The 21,206-nt window shown below is 44.7% G+C and overlaps 1 protein-coding gene across 3 annotated transcripts; it reads right to left on the bottom strand.

Moving 5' to 3' along the window:
• Positions 1–215: 215 nt before the first annotated feature.
• Positions 216–19,815, bottom strand: DHX57 (DExH-box helicase 57). 3 transcript variants are annotated; one of them, XM_037390932.1, is made up of 26 exons: positions 18,593–19,815; positions 17,761–17,913; positions 17,319–17,480; positions 15,779–16,593; positions 14,913–15,106; positions 14,655–14,776; positions 14,198–14,393; positions 13,328–13,452; positions 12,017–12,150; positions 11,291–11,345; positions 10,318–10,523; positions 9,196–9,312; positions 8,724–8,820; positions 7,287–7,460; positions 6,832–7,032; positions 5,741–6,017; positions 4,496–4,591; positions 4,325–4,408; positions 4,078–4,215; positions 3,201–3,275; positions 2,633–2,767; positions 1,411–1,611; positions 1,190–1,301; positions 895–984; positions 776–805; positions 216–743 (listed from the first exon to the last, which is right to left on the bottom strand). In XM_037390932.1, the coding sequence occupies exons 1-25, from the start codon at positions 18,802–18,804 to the stop codon at positions 780–782; spliced, it is 4,197 nt and encodes a 1,398-aa protein (XP_037246829.1). In that variant the 5' UTR covers positions 18,805–19,815; the 3' UTR covers positions 216–743; positions 776–779. The 3 variants fall into 3 exon arrangements, with proteins under 3 accessions (XP_037246829.1, XP_037246828.1, XP_037246830.1); XM_037390931.1 differs by having other exon boundaries at positions 216–984; XM_037390933.1 differs by lacking the exons at positions 216–743; positions 776–805; positions 895–984 and having other exon boundaries at positions 1,048–1,301; positions 18,593–19,813.
• Positions 19,816–21,206: the final 1,391 nt, after the last annotated feature.

Genomic DNA, 21,206 nt, shown 5'->3' with positions numbered 1-21,206 from the left:
CTGCCTTCGCTCCAGGGACAGCCTGGGGGCAGCTGCCATGTACCTGGCAGAAGTCAGAGCATGATTTCCGTGCAGAACACAGCCCTCCCTGACGGCTGAGCAGTCACCTACTCAAGAGAGCACCACTTCAAAAGCATGTGGAACCAAAGTAGTCCCCAAACAACGTGCCTCCCTCTGCTCATCATTCCTCAGCCTGAAGCACTTATAGGCAGGGCTGCTGGTGGTAGAGACAGTGTTTACTCTCATTTTACTATTGCAGATGAAAGCAAAGTTCACCTCACTTAAGGCACTTGCTATTATTTGCAATCGCCCGTGCATCAAGCAGGTCAGCTGTGGCAGTGCTCCCCAGAGCAGGAGACTGGCTAAAAGTTCCCAAATGTGGGAGTGACTTTCAGCTCTGTAGGAGGACTACCTGCCTGCCAGAGAAGGTTAACAGTGAGCAAATACCATCCACCCGGGGATCCATTTTCAGTGCTCTACAGCAGGCCCTCTCACCTGTGTTCCTGTTTCAAAGTGCAGCTGGGGGGGAAATGCCCACACTCTTCTGCAGTTTTACAGTGTGACCAGAAAAGCCTGCGCTGATCCAACATGTGACTTGCAACTGCTGTGGTACAGTCTCCTTGCCCGAGGACGCTAAATCCATTTCAGAACCCCTTAGCATGAATCAAGTGGTGCTCACCTTTTTCAGGGCTTTGGCTTGTGAACGGTAAGGAAATGGGTCAGCCAGGACTGACTGCCTCAGTACTCTCGGCCAGAACATAGAGAAGCAGCTTATGATGTCACATGCTGCTTCCAGACACCACTACTGCAAAAGAAGCAGCTAGGTAGCAGGTATTTTTGTGACCAAAAAACACTATTGCTGGTGTTTAGCTTCATAAAAAAGCATTTTCTTACTTGGAGGCTTTAAGTCCTCCTGGGAGATTTGCCATTTTCCCATTTCACAGAGTGTACTGGAAGCCACCTCATGTTGAACAAGTAAGCTCTCTGTAAGCAAAGGGGGAAAAAACCCCACCAAAACCTGTCAGTAGCACAGTTGGGAAGTTGGTCTTCCAGAGATCAGCATCGTGTTTTGGGACAAAAAATACATCAAGACACTGATGTTACTTGGTATGTTCTCAGGCAGTAGCAAATAGTCTTTATAGAAAGCTGTTCTTGTGTTATTGTGTGGTCACAAGCTTTACAATCATACCAATGATCTGAGATCCACGGGGGCACATGCATAAATCCATGCTGGGATTCTTGATTTTATCCTGCAGCAGCTGGTCTAGCTCACAGCGCAGCTCCTTCACCAGCTCAGCAATCTAACACACGTGGTAAAACACAGGCAAGTGTAAGGCTCATGAAACGTAGCTCCTGCATTCTAAACACAAGCTCTGGAGCATTCCCAGGATTATTGCTCCTTTTCCTTACCTGGTGAGAGGCAGCAACAAACTGTATCCATCCATCATCAAGAGAAATGACAAATTCTCCCTTCTGCAGCTGCACGTGAACCTGCCCGCCTCCCAGCAGGACCAGTGGGTACACCGACACCATACTGCAGTCTCGAATGAACACACGGCTGGTCTTGATTTTCTCATGATACACCAGGTAGGGGCTCTCAAAGTGCCTAGTCTGGAACACGTGTGCAACATCCTCATTAAAGTGCCACAACTCTTCCTACCTGCTGGGGAGGACACAGGCCTGCCTGCCTCTTCCACATGGGCTTCCCCACCTCTTCTCTGACTGCAGAGAACAGCAAACGTGCTTAAAATGCACCTGCGTGACTAACAGACCCTGGCTGACCTGTAAGAGCTGCCGGTAACTTGCCAGTTACCCCTTGCTCCTTCCCGCTTTGCAGTGAGCATATGAGAAACCGGTTAATTCATCAAATGTCACCTAAAGGCCCCAAGTGCTCCATTTCATGCCAAAGACATTTTCATGTGAGCATTTGTTACGCTCTTTCAAAGCAAGAGTGATGAACAGGCTCAAAGCCTTTATAACCCAAATATGTGGTTAATGATTACAAGCCCAACTTTTCTAAAGTAATTTGTATCCTGGAAAAGCAACGAATCATCAGATATGGAGACAGACCATGAGACAAATACTAACCATGTATCATGGCAGAGAGAGAGGAGCTCCCATCTAAGTATTGGCTATTAAGCTGGAAAGGAAATTAACTTCAGCGTTTGAGGACCCACAAAGAAACAAACCGGAGTATGTCCCTAAATTATTTACCAATAAATAATGTTTCAGCTGAAGAGACAATGCCTGGGGAGGGGCAGTGGGGAGAATTCATCTACGTGTATGAAGGTGCAATCTCAGTCAATTGGATTGCAAGGCTAGGCCAGGGGAGCACTCCAGCTGCAACATTTCTGCGTGCAGCTTTGCAGGTGCAGCTTAAGAAAACATGAACGGGGGGGGTTACTGCGTCTGCTCATTCCACTCCAGAGACTGGAGTTTAACTGCAAGCCCAAGAGGACACTCGTAACTCACGAACTCACTGTTACTTACAATTCTAACAGGACTGTTCAAACATGAATATTTTTTTGTAAGCATCAATAGGGGCCCTCACTGTAATCTTATCTGCAAGGTGATTTCTTTTATGGAAAAAAAAAAAAAGAGAGTATGCTTTACAGAAAAAAAGAATCCCGACCTGATAATTCACAGATGAAGGGTGAATGTGAACATAACCATCACTTTTGGTAACAAACTTCAGCTCCTCTGCTTTTGGTTGCATTTTGACTGCTCCTGTACTGGTCTTCTGGTATTTGCCCTCTGGCTTTTTCACCTGTATGGTAAATAACAAGACAAAATGTTATAAAAATCTGCTGTACCAGAAAACCTTCTTGTGTCTTAATTTTATCAAAACCAGAAATTCTCAAGTATTAACACACTAAGTCACGAGAGACAGATACTACACTTTGAGGTGCTGTCTAACCCTGATGGTTCATTTGTAACTTCAGCCTTCTAAAAAGCTGTAAATTAAAGTAGCTTGTTACAATTTGCTGCTGGCTTGTGTGTATCACCAAAATCAGCCTGTAGGAACAGCAGCAGTCTCGAGCAATGCAAACTGGAGCTCAGCTGCCTGGCTCTAACACTCTCAAGCAGCAAGCTTTGGCAACTTCAGCCAGGCTCAAGCTGCCACAACCAGCCCTGACTGAAAGCAGGCCATGTGGATATGCTGGACAGCAGAAGAGAAAATGAAAAAGCACTCTTTTTACCTGGACAACATTAGGATACAGTGCAGCACACAACATGGCCGAGATCAGCTTGATGTTCTCTGCATTTGAATTTGCCTGTGAAATTAATGCATGCGTTAGGTATTCTACAGGTAAGTCTATGAAGGTAAAGCCCTGCTTCTGGAATAACTGAATTCCTGAAACCAGTTTACTTTCATAGCTGCACTGCTGTGCTTTACAGGGGAGGACTAGTTACCGGTCCCAAGTCTCAGGCTAGCCCTGGCCTGTGTTCCCCCCACTATCAATGGAGCAAATTGGTCACCAATTATCTCAGCGCAGTTCGTGCCAAACACAATGGTTCCCTAATGTCCGGCTACAAAGCGGCTTGTCTCCAAGGAAAAGCGAGCATGAGTTGCCCAGTGCACCACTGAGACTCTACAACTACCAAACCCTTACCCACCTCGTCATATAGCCCCAGGAGATCTCTAGCTCCCCAGGTACTGCTTTCTGAAGATTGTCCCCAACACTGAAGTATTTCACTGCCTGCTCTGTAATGTTCTCTCTTCTCAAAATAAGGCTGGCACTAATCCCAGCATGCGGGCCCAGTCATGAGTCAGACCAGTGCCTTTCCACCACTTGCTGACTTCTAAGGTGTCAAGTTAGCAGTGTTTCACTGTCTCAGAGGAGGAGGTTTCACAGCTGGGCCTGTTCTTCCTGGTCTCACGCAATCAAGGCTGGTACCAGCAAGCACAGTGCACAGGGAAGCAGAACAGCAGGTAGGAGGTGACTGTTGCCAGTGTGAGAGAGACCACAAAGCCAGACTGTGGCAGGAAGCCCACCAGTCTAGAGCCCACCTGGCACCCACGTGAAATGAAAAACTGTGGCGTAGTTTTGGAGCGCTGACATGCTGTAAAGTTACCTCTTCTCCTGTTGCATCCAACACGCCATCCCCTCCTTGGGACCACTTCTTCTCAATGTCTCTGGCTCTTAATCCCTCCTTCACAAACCCAATGTCAGAAAGCAGTTCTGTGAATTGCCGTTTCAGACTGGCAATTTCCTACAAACAGACAAAGGGCTGTGACAGGTGCCACACAGAGTATTTTCGTCACCAGGACTCTGCCAGTGTCTCAACCAGTCCCTGTGAGAGGCCACAAAAACAGACTTACCTGAAGAACTCTTCCTGACAAAAAGTTCTCCCTGCAGTAGTTGTAGCTTGCCTGAGAGCCCTCCTTGATACTTAAACGCCATCCCTAATTGAGAGGATGGGAGGAAACCTTTAATGAAATATTTCAGCTTGAATTTCAAACACATCACAAACCTACTGAATTTCAGCTCACCTTATAGGCCTGGAGAAGAGCCAGGTAGTCGCTGTTTCCTACTGCGAACTCCAACTTCTTTTTGTTTGCTTCTTCCCTTTTATCCCACGGTGACACCTAGGCAGGCAGTAACAGATTAAGCAGGTTCTTCCCCTCACAACTTAAGACAAGCCATTGCAAGAGCTGCATGGCACCATCTTTGGTATTTTCAGCACAGCAGCTCACAGGTCAGAATGCAGATTTTCTTCATGGATAACAAAAAATATGAGGTATTCAAAAAATGCCCAGTCAACCACAGAGCACCTAAGCCCACTGCCCTATCCAACCATGAAAAAGCCACAGGTAAATTTGTGATTGACCAGATCACAGAAAATATTGCAGTTTGGGCAGACCTCTCTGCAGTTGCAGAATGCCAAGATCCATGGAAAACAGGTCCGACAGATCTTAGCAAGTTAATGGAGCTGAAGCTCACAAGAGAATGCCTGTAATAGAGAAGAGCACAGCAAGTCTAAAATCCACTTGGGTCTGAGAGAAAGAGAAGGTGACAATAAACTCAGGACATTCAAGAAGCTGAATTCAAGTTATTCTATATCACCATATAGAAACATCGCACTTGAGGTCAAAATGCTGTAGAATATGCCCAATAAACGTATGGTAAACAATATGTAATTAAATAACTAGAAAAAATCTGTTTCTGATTCTTTCCCAACTATCCTCAGTGAAAACTATTTGCGCTACTAACGACAGCAATCAAAACCTCAAGCCCGATTTTTCGTGCAAGTTTGTACACTGCAGTATCAGATGAACACCACTAAGAGCACCTGTAAGTACAACAGCTGATTCAAAAAGCCAAAGCAAAGCGAACACAAACAGATCCAGACTGAACTCTACATTCACAGCTCAGACACGTCAACTTCATCATTATCACTGTTGCGTAATTATTTCTAACTGCTCCTTACATTAATTTTCAATTTTTACATCAAATCTGGACAAAGTGGACTAGCTATACTTGTTCAAATTAAAACTAGTATCTATTCCGTTTCTACTGTTCACTCATAAATAACATTCCTGTTGCTGCTGCATGGTTTTGGTCTTCTGCTTGTAACTGGACTTTTTTCATGGGCACTGCATTAACTAACATAAACAATGCAGGCTAAAAAGGAGAATTAAAATGCTCAGGTGTCATACTGCAAGTTATAACAGTGTTTTGCTGCTGCATGGAAACATAGCACTTTCGAAGCAGGATACGCAGTTAAGAATACTTACGAAAGGTGACTTAAAGGCCAGACTTGCTGCTATAGTTAGTGCAGGATCCAGGCAGCGGAAGATGGTGCCAAACAGCATTAACTTGCCAATCCTGACATCGACAGGCAGAGAAGCCAAGTGATATCCCAGAGGGGTGAGCTTTTCATCTGGAGTTAATGCTCCCAAGTCTTGTAGTCGCAGCTTTGATGCTCGCAAAGACTCAGTTTTAGGGGGCTCAATTAGTCGTGATAAGACGGAATGAAGACTGTGTGCAGAAAACATCTCCAGAATTTTGATTCTTAAGGAGAAAAAAACCCCAACAAACCATTAAAAAGGAATAAGAAAAAAAAAAAAGGAGCTTAGTTTCATACACAGGACATAAAAAGTAAGTTTTTATAAAAACAAAACAAAAAAACCCCAAGAGAAACCATGCTTTTAAGAACATGCTCCCTAGAAGAGGACCTGTAACACGTATTTCAAGTCAGGAAGCAATGCAAAAAAAATAGCTGGGGGTCTGAGCACTTCATGTAACCCCACAGAGTCCGTAAGGACAGATTCCTATTTAGCACTTCAGGGTTTAAAATTAACTTTTTTCTGTAAAAAAATGTTTGTGTTGTTTCGTTTCCTTTTTGTAAAAGGGGTGCACAGTGTGCAGCAAGGATAAGAGCGCCTCTTCATGATGGTGGTGCTTGATCCAGGTCGCGGCTTTACTGTGCTACGCTGCACTGAAACAACACAGGGGAGTTTATAGCACAAAGGGACAAACATCAGCCATGGGTCTGGAGTACAGGAACGCAACTGTCTTCTCTGGTGATGAGAGATCTGAGAGATGCGTCTTTTTACTAGGACCAGATGGCAGGATTCCTAGGATCAGATCCTCAGCTCTGCTAAGGAATGTGAAGGACAGGAAGAATTGGTGGGAGGGTGGGATTACGGGGGCTCTAGAAGCAGAAGCAATGGGATAGTAAGATCAAAGCAACCAGTCAAGAAAGAGTCTTAGATCTCCAGAGCATGTTTCTTGGTTTCGTAATGTGAGAAAACACCGGGGAAACTAAACACCTTGGTAATGGCATTCCAGGCTTTTTCAGGCAACACAAGGAACAACAGCTCACCTTAGACAAAGCTGCTCCAAGGGCACTCTTTGTATTTCTGGTAACTGCTGTTTTATAAGCTGATGGTTATAGTGATGGCTACTGAAAAGATGAAAGCAGACACCTGAGGCTACACGGCCTGCTCGCCCTTTCCTTTGCAGAGCGTTGGCCTTGGACACAAATGTGTCTTCCAGACTTTCCATTCCTTTGCTTGGGTCGTATCTACAGGAGAGCAAGCAACAGGCTTATATTCACTACTGCAGAGTGAACAGACTGGAGGTCAAGCAGGCAGATGCCGCCAGCTTCTGTAGGGACAATTCCCACCCCTGCAGTTGGATCTGAGTCTAGACTGCCTTCCTCCACCTTGCAGCAGCTTTCTTTCAAGCTTTCCCCAGCTCTTTGGAAGCTAAAGTATGCAGCTCAAGGTATAGAGCAGTTCCCAGGATCACAAAGCCCTGCAGAATGAATCCCAGTACCTTTTCTCTTTCATTTTTCCAGAATCAATCACATAGACCACATCATCAATGGTGACAGATGTTTCTGCAATATTTGTAGAGATGATGATTTTGATAACTCCTGCAGGAGGCCTGAGGAACACAGACTGCTGTTCTTCACTAGACAGTGAAGAATGAAGTGGATAAACAACACACCTGGAAGGACAATATGACAGCATGCTCAGTGCATCTCCAGCCTTTTCCCTCTTGGGAACAATCTGCCTGCACGCACTGTTGCCTCACCCATACTAGACAATGCCCACAGCCATTCAAAGCAATATAAACCCGGCAAACTCTCTTCCCTATCACCTTTAAGACACAGAATGATAGACTCATTTAGGTTGGAAAAGACCCTAAAGATCGAGTCTAACCATTAACCAAACACTGCAAATCCACCACTAAACCGTGTCCCCAAGTGCCACGTCTACATGCTTTTTAATACCTCCAGGGATGGTGACTCCACCACTTCTCTGGGCAGCCTGTTGCAATGCTTGACCACCCTTTTGGTGAAGGAATTTTTTCCAATATCCAATCTAAACCTCCCCTGGCGCAACTTGAGGCTGTTTTCTCTTGTCCTATTGCTTGTTACTTGGGAGAAGAGACTGACACCCACCTCGCTACAACCTCCTAGCTTTAGAGAGCAGTAAGGTCTCCCCTCAGTCTCCTTTCCTCTAGACTAAACCACCCCAATTCCCTCAGCTGCTCCTTGTAAGACTGATTCTCTAGATCCTTCACCGGCTTTGTTGCTCTTCTTTGGACACACATCTCCAGCATCTCAATGTCTGCCTTGTATTGAAAGGCCCAAAATGGAACAGGATTCGAGGTGCAGTCTCACCAATGCTGACTACAGGGGGATGATCACTGCCCTGGTCCTGCTGGCCGCACTGTTTCTGATACATGTTCTAAGGGAAGGTGGAGAGGTTTACAGAAGGGACAGGTCTCAGAATAGAACTGAGCAAAAATTCTGCCTCTCTTGAATAGTCTACAATCTGCCATTTATAATGCCAGGCTGGAAGAAATCACTCCAGCGAACCTTCCCATGGACATCTGTATAAAAACTGTTGAGTCAAGGAGATCCAATTACATCTCCATGTAACAGCCTAAGGCCAAATGCAACTGCAAATGAAAGTGTCTCAGCAAACAGAACAAGGGCCGAGGTTAAGTTTTCAACAGTCCATCAGATCATGCAAAGCACAAAGTGGAGAACACATTACTAGGGTTTCTGAGAATTTCAACAACTTGAATTGCAAACCAGCAAGATAGCAGAAAAGGAGCTACCCTGACTGGAGTCAAGGCTTTCACATCACAAGATGTCTCACACGTTTAATAACCTTTATTTATCCCTGGATAAAGGCTTTCTGCAGGAAGCTACTCTTTATTTAGGTAAAGACTGATAGTTCTGGAGCTTTTCTGCCTTACCTCTTGCTGTGTCTATTATTAAAAAGAGCATTAGTCTGGAGCTGCTCATAAAGCATCTTGATTTCTGCTAGACCAGGCAAAAATATCAACACAGCACCTATATACATAGATGTAAAAAAAAAAAACCAAAATAATAATAATAAAAAAAAAAAAAATCACTCAACAGAAATGACAGCATGTTTTATCAATGTGCAGAAGGCCCAAGTTGAAAATCCAGCTCTGTTTTGCAATCGTTGTGCAAAACCCACACAGCCTGCAACAGTCTCACCAGACTTTCCGAAGTAGACAATTCTCTCACCTTCCCCACCCCACATATATCAAGAGCTTTGTTACTCAGCTAGAACTTTTTTTTTTTTTTAAATAGTCAGTAACTACAGAAATTCTGCATGCAAAACATTAGCTTTGGGCTGCCTATAAGTGCACAGCCTCCATGAATCTACTTTTGTGCACCCCACAAGGACAATGAGATTACCTGGGGGGTATGAATGTCTGCCAGCAACTATCCACTCCAGCAAGGCTTCAATTAATTCCAGATTAACCTTCTCCAAGTCCATGACAGACATTGTTTTCAACACTGTCTTGTCAACCCCTGGGGAAAAAAGAAATAACACACACAGTAAGTCCATCTCTTGTAAAAAACATCTGCTAGATGCACTGAACCAGTGTGGCTGTACAACCAACCACACTTTGGTTTAAACAGCATCTGGCTTAGATTAGTCAGGGGCAGCTCCATGACTCAATGTGTCATATTCCTGCTTCCACACACTCCTGTTTCAGGTCTTCCCTTCCTTTCCATGCCTTAGTGGTGCTCACACCTGTCCTGTGCACAGCCTTAATGAGGATTCATCTACTAGCAGAACGATGTGCATGCATACTAGTGATAAGAGCCAAAAGCCTTCACATTGCCACTCACAGATACCTCCAGGACTATCTTCTCAAGCTCTCTTTCTTCTGCCTTCCAATGTTTCTTGCACAACTCAAAAAGACACACAGACTCCATTACTCTTCTGAGACGGTAACTGTCTAGCAGGAACCTGAAGCTTTTAAGCAAATGGCTCTCACTCAGTATCACTGTGGAGCTCACCATAACGGTGTGCAGGACTCTTCAGGACTAAGCACAAGGAGGATTTTGATGACTACAGAGTGGAAAGTTCATGGAAGAGTCCAGTCTGCCTCTCTTAAGCCATTCAAAGCGACTGAATTTCTCAAGAAAGGCTTGTCAGGCTGAAGTGACCTCCTTGAAGTGGGCAGATACATGCTGCTCCAACGAGAACAGATACAGAGAAGAAAGGGGAATCGACAAGGCATCTGAATAGGGATGGAAACATGGTAGCTGAAAACGGTGCTTTGTCAGATGCTAAGAACTGTTTTCAGCCAAGATGTTTGTTCTGGTTCAAGAGAACAATGGGTTCTTTCCCCCCCACCCCCAAGCTGGCAGGTTTCTGATCTCATCTAGAAGTAGTAATCTGGTTAATCTTCACAAGTACAAGACTAAATAATATACATGTATTCAATATACAATATTATATGCTAACGTACCACATTGGCTGGCAAATGTTATATGCCAGTTTATTAGATTTAAGAAGGAGCTCACCTTTATATCGTGTAAGGAGCTGCTTCAGAGTTAATTTTTGGTCTGGGTCTGAATCTCTGACAACTGTGTCTGTGCCTTCCAGAATGCCAGCACGTCTCAAGTCCTCCTCTACTTCTTCAAATGCAGTTCGTTTGTGTCTTCCATCCTGTTTGCTTTCTTGCTTGTTTGTCTTCCGCCTGTAGGGACTACTGTCCTCTAAAACATACCTTAAGAGCAGAAGAACATTCAGTGGTGTGGAAAGAAGCCTAAAGAGTCTTTTTCTAATAATTAGCTATGGAGATAGGGTATCAAAAGTATTTATGTATAAATCTGAGAGGAACTTTGTATAAGCAGGTTGCAAAACTAGATAGTATCAAGGACAAGGTGCCCTTCTATACTGGGATATCAGTCTTTTAAAAGATGTGATGCAAAAGACTAGGGCTGCAAACGTGATCTTGACAGCTAAGTGGGCAGCTCAGAGCAACAATCTGCAAGTAATTTACAATATCTGATCAATTTATTATCTGGAATATCTGAGCTGCTGTGACTCTCCAGTAACTACAAATGGTAACAGGGATCTGCAACCGGAGATGCAAGGTAGGGCTTACAAAAAGGAACTGGTAGCCTGCATTTTTCGCCTTCAGTGCTGATATCTACCTTCAAATTTCTTTTGCTTGCCAACGTCTAACCACCACCGAAACAAGTAAAGCACAAGCACTGACAAACTCTTCATGACAAAGCTCACCTTTTCTTGAGTACTTATGTAGTATCTGATGCAGAAAGACTTGTTTTGGCACAAGATCCCAGACCCCACTGCAGTATAAGCACTATGGTTTAAAGACAGTGCTTTAGTAGAACTCCAGTACTGAAGGGGATATGGGAGGTTTGAAAGGATTTAATTTTTAAATCTATGCACAGAACTACTTCAGTCTCAAGGGTCAACAGTGCAACCTCAAAGGCTGAATACATCTGAGAATGTTTGGCAATTTCATACCTTGTCAGTGCAATCACATCTTCCAGAAAAAACTGATCCACAGGAAACGTTCGACCTAAAAGGAAACACGTGAATAAATCTACGTACCACACAACACGCAGAAAAGAGGAAAATGGCAAAAGATGGTTATCGTTTCACACAGGTTATGATGCTGTACACTGGCTTCACGGCTCTCTTCTATACTGCACTCTTCAACACAATTTCTGTCTAGGTCAAACAGTGGATGTTTTCCAAGCATGCATGTTTTGGTAACATGTGCTTACCCAGTCAGAGAATGGCTAATGTGTTCCCATAAATGTGTTAATGAGGCTACATGGTTTCTGTCATGTTCAATGTAATTATTCAGTAATTTAGGAGGCACGTTTGGGTAAACATGTACACATTCAGCTGGATCCTTTCACTGCTTTGTTTTCACAAGGACAGAGAAGGGTCTTCAGCTGTGGTGAAACTAGCTCAGGGAACCATGTCATGCACACAACGTAATTTTTGTCTTTTGGGGAAGGAAATTTTGCTGGTATAGAGGCAGCACAAAAAAAGCTCCACTTCCAAATCTTCTCTCTCCTAAATTTCATGGGTCTTTCCTTCTTGGAATCATAGTTCTTGTATAAATCCTCATCTTGCCACTTTGCAAATTAGCCCACTTGAACACTTCTCAAGCAGAAATACTGAAAACAAACCCCTAAAAACAATGAATGTGACAAGATAACAAAAATGAATGGTTTTCACCTGGTATGTTAATAATTGGACAGGAGTGAAAGTATTGAGAAAAAAGCTCTGCATTCAAGGTGGCACTCATTAGTATAATGCGCAGATCTGGCCTCTGAACCATTATATCCTTCAAAACCAGCAGCAAGAAGTCACTGAAGAAAAAAAGCAAGATGACATTTTAATTTCTTCAGTGTTAACTTCCAGAGTCTCTTTTTTTCTTACCACTCTGTCCACTTTCCTGCTGTTTTCAATAGCACAGCAATACAAACACAGAAGTACAAGCTTCTCAGAATGGCTAGAGGCTAACAGCGCAGTAAATTAACAGAAGGCAATCTACTTACTCTTTGGTTGTCCCTTACTAGAGTGCCAGGACTACCCGGCAAATTCATTTGAGCAACAAAAAGCTCTGACTACCTTAGGAATTAATTACATTACTAACAACATAAGAAAATTAGATAACAAATTAACTCAAACAAACAGATGAGTCTTTTTTGCTCCTCTTTCTCACTGGAAGAGTTATTCAAACTTACCCACTCTTTCCTGATCACTGTATTCCCTACATATTTATAGCTTTTGTGGCATGCCTAGAAGGCTAGCTTGAAGTGATTTTAGATGAAAAGGAAGAAGGATGCTTGAGAGATACAAGCCCTTTTATGGAGCTATAGTATAATCTGAGCTGTAGAATAACAGGTCACAGTCAAAGCCTCCTGGAAACTCACTGCATTGCAGTGTTCCAAAAGGAAAACATCAAAGAAAAGGATCCTTGCCACTTAGTTTACAGAGATACTGATAGACATTATATTTTGCCTGACATCAGCAGGTTAAGTGGGGTAAAACTGCAGGAGGCTGGAGCAGGATAGGATGCGACAGTCCAGAACTAGTAAAATCTATAGACTGGAAGAAAACGTGAGTGCTTCTCCCTTGCAGGGGCTGTGCTGAAGCCTGCAGCAGGAGAAGTAATTCCCCCAAAAGGGCACGTAAAGAATCACAGTATTTGGTAAAAGCTGAAACAAGGGAAGAATAAGAACCAGACAGCTGTGGCTAAAAAGTTACTTAACCCTCCAAGCCCATCCAAAACTTCTTTCCAACAGCACTGCAATGTGATGGCGGGTTGGAGGCACAGAAATATAAGAGACGTGCTTTCTTTGCAAGCTGCTGCAACACAACTTCCTACTGCCCAAAGACAAGAACCTAAACCCAGACTCCTCCCACAATCCCACATTACAGCCACAGGATCAACAAGTCTGACTCCAGTTACTTGCACCTTAGTCACCTTTAGCCTCCTGACTATGTTTCTTCATTTTGCTTATGGGATAAGAGATTATTTACCTTTCTTCTGTTCTTTCGTGAACTTCATCAACAATAACATGTGTGATTCCCTGCAAAGTCAGATCTCCTTCCAGCCTTCTCAACAGCACACCAGTAGTGCAGTACAAGAGTCTGGTAGCTGAGGACTTGAATGGTAAGACAAAGCATTCAGTTGACTTTGTGCAACAACATAGAATATGTGTTGCTGTAAAGCATTCAGTTTCAGCTGAGTGCCAGGTTTGACAGAAAGGGAAACAAGCAATCCCTGCTGGAGATGAGCTGATTTTTATTTTCTTGATTAAAACTTAAGAACACCTGCTTCTTACCAAGGGGCACTGCTAACTTTATAGTTAGGGGTAAACAAAAAAACCCTTAACTGTTTTCCCAGGGGAAGTTGTTTTCTGATAAACAACTCATCTCTGTCCCTAGAAAGATTTAGCGAATCTCTTTTTTTAACATAACTCTTGGAAAAAAGCAATCAGCTGCAAGGTAGACAACATTTCACTTCCAAGAGAAGTTTGAATTCAACCCCCCCTTCTGGCTGACTGAAGCTGTACCCTTCAATCTCCCCTTGGGAGAAAAACAGAAATGGAGACACAGTAGCCTTCCAGAGGACAGTATTACTCACTCTCAGACCCCTTCCATATCTCAACAGAAAGTAACGCAACAATACAAGACATAGTACTACACTCTCATTATGTAAAGTCCACTGTAAAGTGGACTGTGCAACTTGAAATAAAATACAGAATATATCTCCTAATATAATATATAGATGCTACAGACTTCTTATCTCCCTATATGGCAGACACAAGGCAGAAATTCAGTATGCTAGAGAGCGCTAAGCAAATTTTAATAGAACTAAATTAAAAGCAATAAGCAAAGCATGTATACCTTCACACTTTCTAGACGGATCTGATATCCAACACTGAGTCCAATCCTTTCTGTTCTTTCTTTGGCTACACGTTCAGCCACAGAAATGGCAGAGATCCTGCGAGGCTGAGTGCAGATGATGTTTGCAACTCTGCTTGGAGATCCTTGCAATGAAGCATCCAAAATGAACTGAGGAATCTGAGTGGTTTTCCCACATCTGCATGACAAAAATCAGGGATTAATGAAAAAAACCCCCACAAACCCAATGCCTTCCATCCATGTAAATTAAGATGACTGCATTCCATTCAAAATTTGCTGTTTCACTAGTATCATCCTTCACATAAAGTTCACATAGGACTTCTGCCACTGGTCACAGATGGACCATGGCCCTAACCTTTTCAGGACATGGATGCATATTTCACATTCTTCTGTGCATACTTTTGATACATAAAGGCTGTATGTGCAATCATGATCTTACCCCGTCATGCCACTCACAACAAGAACTTGGTGGCTCTTAAGCAAATCAAGAATGGTTTCTCTCTCTTGCCATGCAGGGAGCTTCTGTCTTTCATACAACATGGATTGGAAGTGCCTAGAAGACTGATGCACAAAAACAAGACAGCATGACAGGAAGAACCCCATTGGAGCAGAACAGAATGAAAAAGCAGCCTGTGGCTTAAATATTTATTTCTCTAAAGTAAGCATGAAAACAGGTACTCTGTTCTGTACGTCATACCTTTTTCAGCCGAAACTGCGTGCACAATTTAACATTTTCATTATACAGAGACTTTGCCTGCACATCATACTTTTTGGAAAGCTTTTTCTTGAGGTTCACGTAACTCTCATTCTCCACAACAACTTGTTCAGGCTCATCTTCCTCCTCCTCTTCTGCCACCTCTTCTTTTTCCTGAGGTTCTGACACAGCTGAGGCTTGAGACAGAGAATGTACAGCTAGGTATTCGTATCACTAAGGAACAAAACCTCATCAGCACTGCAGAAGTGACAAATGTTCCAGGAGCATTCTCAACAAAGAACCTTGTTAGGGTGGAGCTGAAGGTCTGCAGGACTGCTTCTGGCATGCATTTAGTTCAGTACTACCAGCAAACCTCCCGTCACCCCACCAAACAAACCACAATTTCTCCACCTCCAACCCACTTCTTGCTACCCCTGCACCAGCTGTGCTATGCGACACCATGGTTTGGGTGGCCACATGGTGAACCAGACCGCTAACTACTATGCCTTCCTGAATGTTTTTCATGTGTCTCAGCTCCCTTCTCTGATTCACAACACAACCACTTCTGTGGAATGCAAGACTGTGATGGCAGCACCAGCTTAAATTAATTAAAACTACCATATAACATTAAGTGTTAAACCACTGCCAAGTACTTTTAAACCAAGGCTGAAACCGAACCAGGTACTTTGGTGACAGATTATGGGTCTGGCTCACTACATGGTCTTAACGTCTAGAAATAGATTTGGAACAGATGCCTGGATTGGGCTCTCTGCCTTCTTTCTCTCTTTTTTTTCTTTAAAAAAATCTTTTTGACTGTTCTTGGACCATAAGGGTCTAAGAGAGAAACCATAGAGGGAAGTGTGGTGTACCTTCAGACATTCGATTTGAGCCAGCTGTACGCTCTGTCTGCAGCTTTACCAATGGTGTTGCTGCCAGCAGCGGTATAGGAGGAACACTGTATTTGTGGTGAGTACTTGTAAGTAACTCGCTTATTTCGGATTCATCTTCTAAGCAAGTTACTAAGGTGTACACCACTGGTTCATCAGATTCTGCAGCCATCAAGGCCTTTCCAAAGAGGAATTCAGCAATGTGTAAACGACAAGCAAGAGGTAGATTCTCGTCAGTGGAATAAAAGGCCACAAGAGGTGCCTGACGTGGATACTTGTTTTCTTCAGGAAATCTTACTTCAAGTTCATACACCGGACCATCACTGTTAGGTCTGAGATGAACATCACCTACAGAGCTCCTGGCTGGTTTTAGTGGGTGGTTTGGAGGGAATTCATGTCCAAATCTGCATTTTGAACCAAACCTGCAGCCTCCTTGGAGATAAAATTTACATATTTCCTTTGCAGTCTGCTTTGCTGTGTCCCTAGTACAATCACCCTTTTGTTTAGATTTGCTGCGTCTGTTTGCTAGGTACTCCAATTCCAAACTAAAAGTCCAAACGCGGTTTTGAATTCTTTCTACAAATTTTTCTCCATAGATTGACCGGAGGGCAAAAGCCTCTTCTTGTCTCTGTTCTAAACATTCTTCTTGACTGGCTTCAGCAGCTGTTGCAGAAACCTGCACCTTCTCTCCATATCTTTCGGTAAAGCACTGCAACAGCAAATACTCCAATGATGCCCCAATATTACCATTGCAAGATCTCAATACTGTCCTACAACGCTCGCTGTCAAAACCATACCTGCAACAAAACAGAGACAACATAGCAACGAGAGACTTGTATGAAGCAAAATAACCGCAGATTTGCTTGATTAGGCTTACAGTAAGGGAGCACGTATAGCATGAAAAACCATTACTACTATTGGAGGGAAAAAAATCCACACCAAAATATTCGCTATTTTCAATGACAGTGGCAGACAGTAATTTGGTGTTTGTGAATGCTAGTCTGTTGTTTATAAGGTGACAAATTAGTTTGTGTGGCAACTATTTCACACCCCAGAATGCAGCACGTAACAGTTACAGGATTAGATCTCCCAGCTGAGCTGTATAAATCGAACTCTTCCAAAAAAGCTGAGTCGTCTTATATATAACACACTCAAGTAGTTAATAAATGCTCACTTCTGAGCAAAATGGATGAAGAACACTTAAAAGGTTTTGAAACATTAACTACCAGGAAGAAACACACATATAACAGCAATGCTCCCTGAGCTTTCTCAGTGTCTGTTTCATTGTCTTGGAGAAAGAACTGAAAACTTCACTGAAAAAAGGCTGGAGTGATTTATTATCAAAAAAATGTTATTTTAAACTCATCTAGTTGAGGACTAAATTTGTAGGAGATACAAACTCATCAGTTCTTCACACAGAACTTCCTTGGAGCCAAGAGGAAGTCCAGGCACTGAGGGCTTACAGGATTGAGACTACTGATTTACCTCTTCAAGGTACAAATTATTAACTGAAAAGCATCACCTGGAGAGCTTGTGCACAGCAAACGAAGACACTTCACTTTCCACAGTTCTGTGCTCAGCAGATGACCTTGGTATTACGTCACAAACCTCCTGATCTGTTGACCAGCACTGTTCATCATCAAGGTAATCGGCTTCATCATCATCTTCACCAGAACCAGCTACTCTGATAAAAAGAGTTATCAAATTAAAATGAAACAAAATTATATAGTTTGGTAGATGCAAACTCTGCCTCTGGAGTTTTAAATCCTCCATTTAAATGGAGGATTCTGCTACCCTTTTCCCAGAGTTAAAACTGTAGAAGAACAAAACAGACTCAAAACCAAAGGATTCGACATCAAATTAAAAGTTAGGGGAAAAAGAATACTGTTTTCATTTCTAACAGTGTGCCTGTTAAAGTGTGCTCATCTAGAAGAGCTAGAATTAGTGCCTCCATTTAAACTAACTCTGATTCAGGAGCCAGCTCCTGCCCTTGAAGCTCCTGAAGAAGTTCTTTCACTCTTCTCTGATTCTCCGATGTCATGTGTATGGTCTGCAGAGGCATTCTCGCTTCAGGTCTCTGTTTCGTTTGCCCTCCTCTTCTGGCAGGTACACTTGATCTAAAAATTAAAACATAACACAACAATTACTTATTTGCCTGGCTCAAATGTTCTTGACTGAATTGGGATGTGTTATGAGCCAACCCTGTATTTCAAAACAGAAAAACTAAAATAAGGTAAGTCCATCACCTAAGGATTACTCAGCTGGGTTCATTCTTATGTGACCAGGATGTGTGGGTCTATATCTGCACGCACACACCCATGCATGTATGTATTTTATCCTATGTCAAATCCATATTCAAAAAAGTGATTTAATAAACACTTGGTTGGGGTAAAGCTGTTCTCAGACTACAGTCCAACCACATATGCCTAAGCCACATTGGTCAGAATACATTCAGGATACTAAATTCATTCTAAATTGCTTATTTTCCATGGCCCAGCTTCTTCTTTGTTATACACAAAAATTAATATCCCGTGTTTATTAATGCTTTCTGATCAAATATGTCCTGAAATTACTTATGACCAAAGAAAATCAGAGGTTCTAGTTTTTTTTCTAGAAGACCAACCTTCCTAGCTAAATATTAAAAAAATTAATCAAAAAGGACAGGTAAAAACTGCTTCATACTGAAACAGCTTCATCACCTCTTCACTCAAGTATATTCAAAGACGTCAAAAAAACATCCCCAAAGTATCCCAAACATCTCTATGCCACCCACCCCCGGCAAATTAACAGAAAGACCTGGATTCCAGCCTTGGTTCCTCAAAGAGACAAAAATCATCTCCATCATCCCAAATTTTCGTTGAGCATTTCCTATTTCCACCAAGTTGAGACTTGTTTGAATGGCCACTCCTGCCTCCTCCTCCTCCTCTTCCACTGCCTCCTCTTCCTCTTCCTCCTCCCCTTCCTCCTCCTCTGTTGGGCTTTCCCCTTTTCCTCCCTGCTGAACTCATGTTCTCTTCCTGAGAAAGGGGAAAAAATAACCTTTAAGTTATGAAGATGATTTAGCACATTGCAAATGTACAGGGCACACTTTATTTGTTTTTCCATGTGACAAGAGATGATACCCTCTGAAACCGCAGTTAGTTAATTATTTGTATGCTGGTGTACTTTTATGCACCTGAAACAAAGTACATTCTTCTAGAACACAAGTTCTGTGGTTTTAGAAAATAAAGGTAATACTCCTCACAACAGTTCAGCCAAAAACTGCAGGACCTCTGGCAAAAGGATGAGCCTCCCAGCAGTGCTGCCTAGCCTGGGAACTCCAGTTCCACCACTCTGATGGAATTTTTTTGGACACGGGAGCCCAAAGGACAAAGCTTCAGGGGAACTTTCACAGCAGAAAGACTCTGCCCTGCCAGTTTTCGACTTGGAAGTTTGCAGGGCTGAAAATAAAAGGTTGAAGGGCAGCTGAAGCCAAAAATAGTTTGTTTCCACATTAACCTGCTCCTGACCCATATCCTTCTGGCAAAGAGCTGCCCAGATGGCTGAGCGCTCTGTGGAGCCTGAGCAGGGGAACAGCCAGGGACCTGTCTTGGAAAACTGCAGCCTTCCTCTCCTTCTCACAACATAACCTTCACCAGCTCCGAGACATGCCCATTAGTGAGCAGTTGTTGTCAGTGACAGAACGGTCCAACATTAACACGTGCCCCAGCATCATGCTCCGGCAAAAGGAAAGCTGTTGCAGGGATAGGTAAGCAGATGCGGGCAGTCTGCCAGGGGCTTAATACCCGGATCTTTGCACTGGCACCTCCAGACCCAGGACAAGAGCTGATGCAGCCACGCAGGAGTAACAGCCCGAACGAGGGCATGAAGAGCAGCAGCAGTCTGGGGCTTGGAAAGAAGCAAACTTCCCTTTTTGCAGCAGTTCTGCCCCACCGGAGCTCCAGCAGGACTGGCCGGGATTCAGCAGACAAGCCGACCCCGGTCAGAGCCAGCCCGGCGTGGGGGAGGGAGGCAGAAGGTCCAGCCCGGCCGCCGGACACAGGCGCCTGCAGCCGCCGCCGAGGTCACTGTCACAGAGGGTCCGTCCCCCTCCCCCAGCACACGGCAGCACCTCCCCGCGGCCCCCGCCCCGCGCGCGTCCCGGGCCGGCCGCTCACCGGCGCCCCACGTCCGGGGACCCCCAGACCGCCCCTCCTGGCCCCGCCCCGCCTCACCGCAGGGTCCCCATCCCCTCCTCCCGCCACCATCCCGGGACCCCGTCCCCTGCACACTCCCCTCCTCTCCCCTCAGCCTCCTTCACGGGCCCCCGCGCACCCCCTGCCCCCCCGCAGGGCCGTTACGCCCCCCCGGGAACCCCACAACCCCGCAGACGCCCGTGCCCTCCCCCCCGTTCCCACCTCTCCGCTCCGCAAGGGCCCGGCGCTGCGCCCCTAACCCGGAAGGACCCACTTTTCCCTTCCGGGCCGCCGGCTACCTTAGCAACCGCGGGCACTTCCGCCTAGCAACCGCGGCACTTCCGCCTAGCAACCGCGGCACTTCCGCCTAGCAACCGCGGCATTCCCCGGGCTCCCCTGGCACGAGGCGCACACCCGAGCAGCACGCTCATGTGTGCGGTTCCGCGGTGCTGTGTGTTTGAATATATGTATTTGAATTTCAGCCAACAGTTGTAACAGTGACACTGGTTGGTTGTTTCTCCACGGATGCTGTGAGTGTTTAACGTGTCCTTTGCATGCACAAATAAAGACACGTATGGGAAGAAAATCTTGGTAGGTGCCAACCCCTTTTGCAAAACTGAGTGTATGGGATTAAAGCGGAGGAAATCTACACCAGTTTCAAGGTGAGGGTTACGTAAGTGACAAGTGACTCCAAAGCTCTGCAGCTGAGGTGGGGAGGCCCCTCTGGAGACCCCCGGACATCTGCATGGTCACCCACAATGGCTGCCCTGGACCACATCCCATCGGGTCTTGACTATCTCTGTGGACGGAGACTCCACAACCCCTCCGGGCAACCTGTGCCAGGTTGGAGCTGAAAGCAAAAAGTTCTACCAGCAAAAACGGACTATTGCCCAAGTAACACACTGCCTTGGCTGCTTAAGGACCTCCCACAGACACAGAGAGGCTGCCGTGGGGGTGTTTCCTCAGGGTTCTTGTGCAGACAGCCACCGCCCTGCCGGTCCACTGGGGTCTGCTCTGCCCCATGCCAGCTCCCCACCACCCCCACAGCGGGGCTCAGCCGTGGTGGAAGGTTGGGTAACAAGACTGCTGCTGGCTTGCACTCCGGGCACGGCACCCAAAGGCACCTGCTCCAGCAGGCCTTGTGTGCTCCAAGGGCCCACCTCTGGGAGCCGCCTGTCCACTGGAGACGGAGTCTGCTCTGGGAGAAATGGGGCTGTGCAACAGGACAAATGCAT

Source organism: Falco rusticolus, chromosome 6 (assembly GCF_015220075.1).
Source record: "Falco rusticolus isolate bFalRus1 chromosome 6, bFalRus1.pri, whole genome shotgun sequence".
In the NCBI taxonomy this organism is placed as follows: Eukaryota; Metazoa; Chordata; class Aves; order Falconiformes; family Falconidae; genus Falco; species Falco rusticolus.
This window is presented reverse-complemented; position numbering and strand designations above follow the sequence as displayed.

Excerpts from the sequence above, each read along its gene's own strand:
- DHX57 (XM_037390931.1), bottom strand. The coding sequence starts at position 18,804 with ATGAGTTCAGCAGGGAGGAAAAGGGGAAAGCCCAACAGAGGAGGAGGA. Across the intron at positions 17,914-18,592 it reads GAACCAAGGCTGGAATCCAG|ATCAAGTGTACCTGCCAGAA; the intron begins GTCTTTCTGTTA and ends TTTAATTTTTAG. Across the intron at positions 6,018-6,831 it reads TTGGAGCAGCTTTGTCTAAG|AATCAAAATTCTGGAGATGT; the intron begins GTGAGCTGTTGT and ends TTTCTCCTTAAG.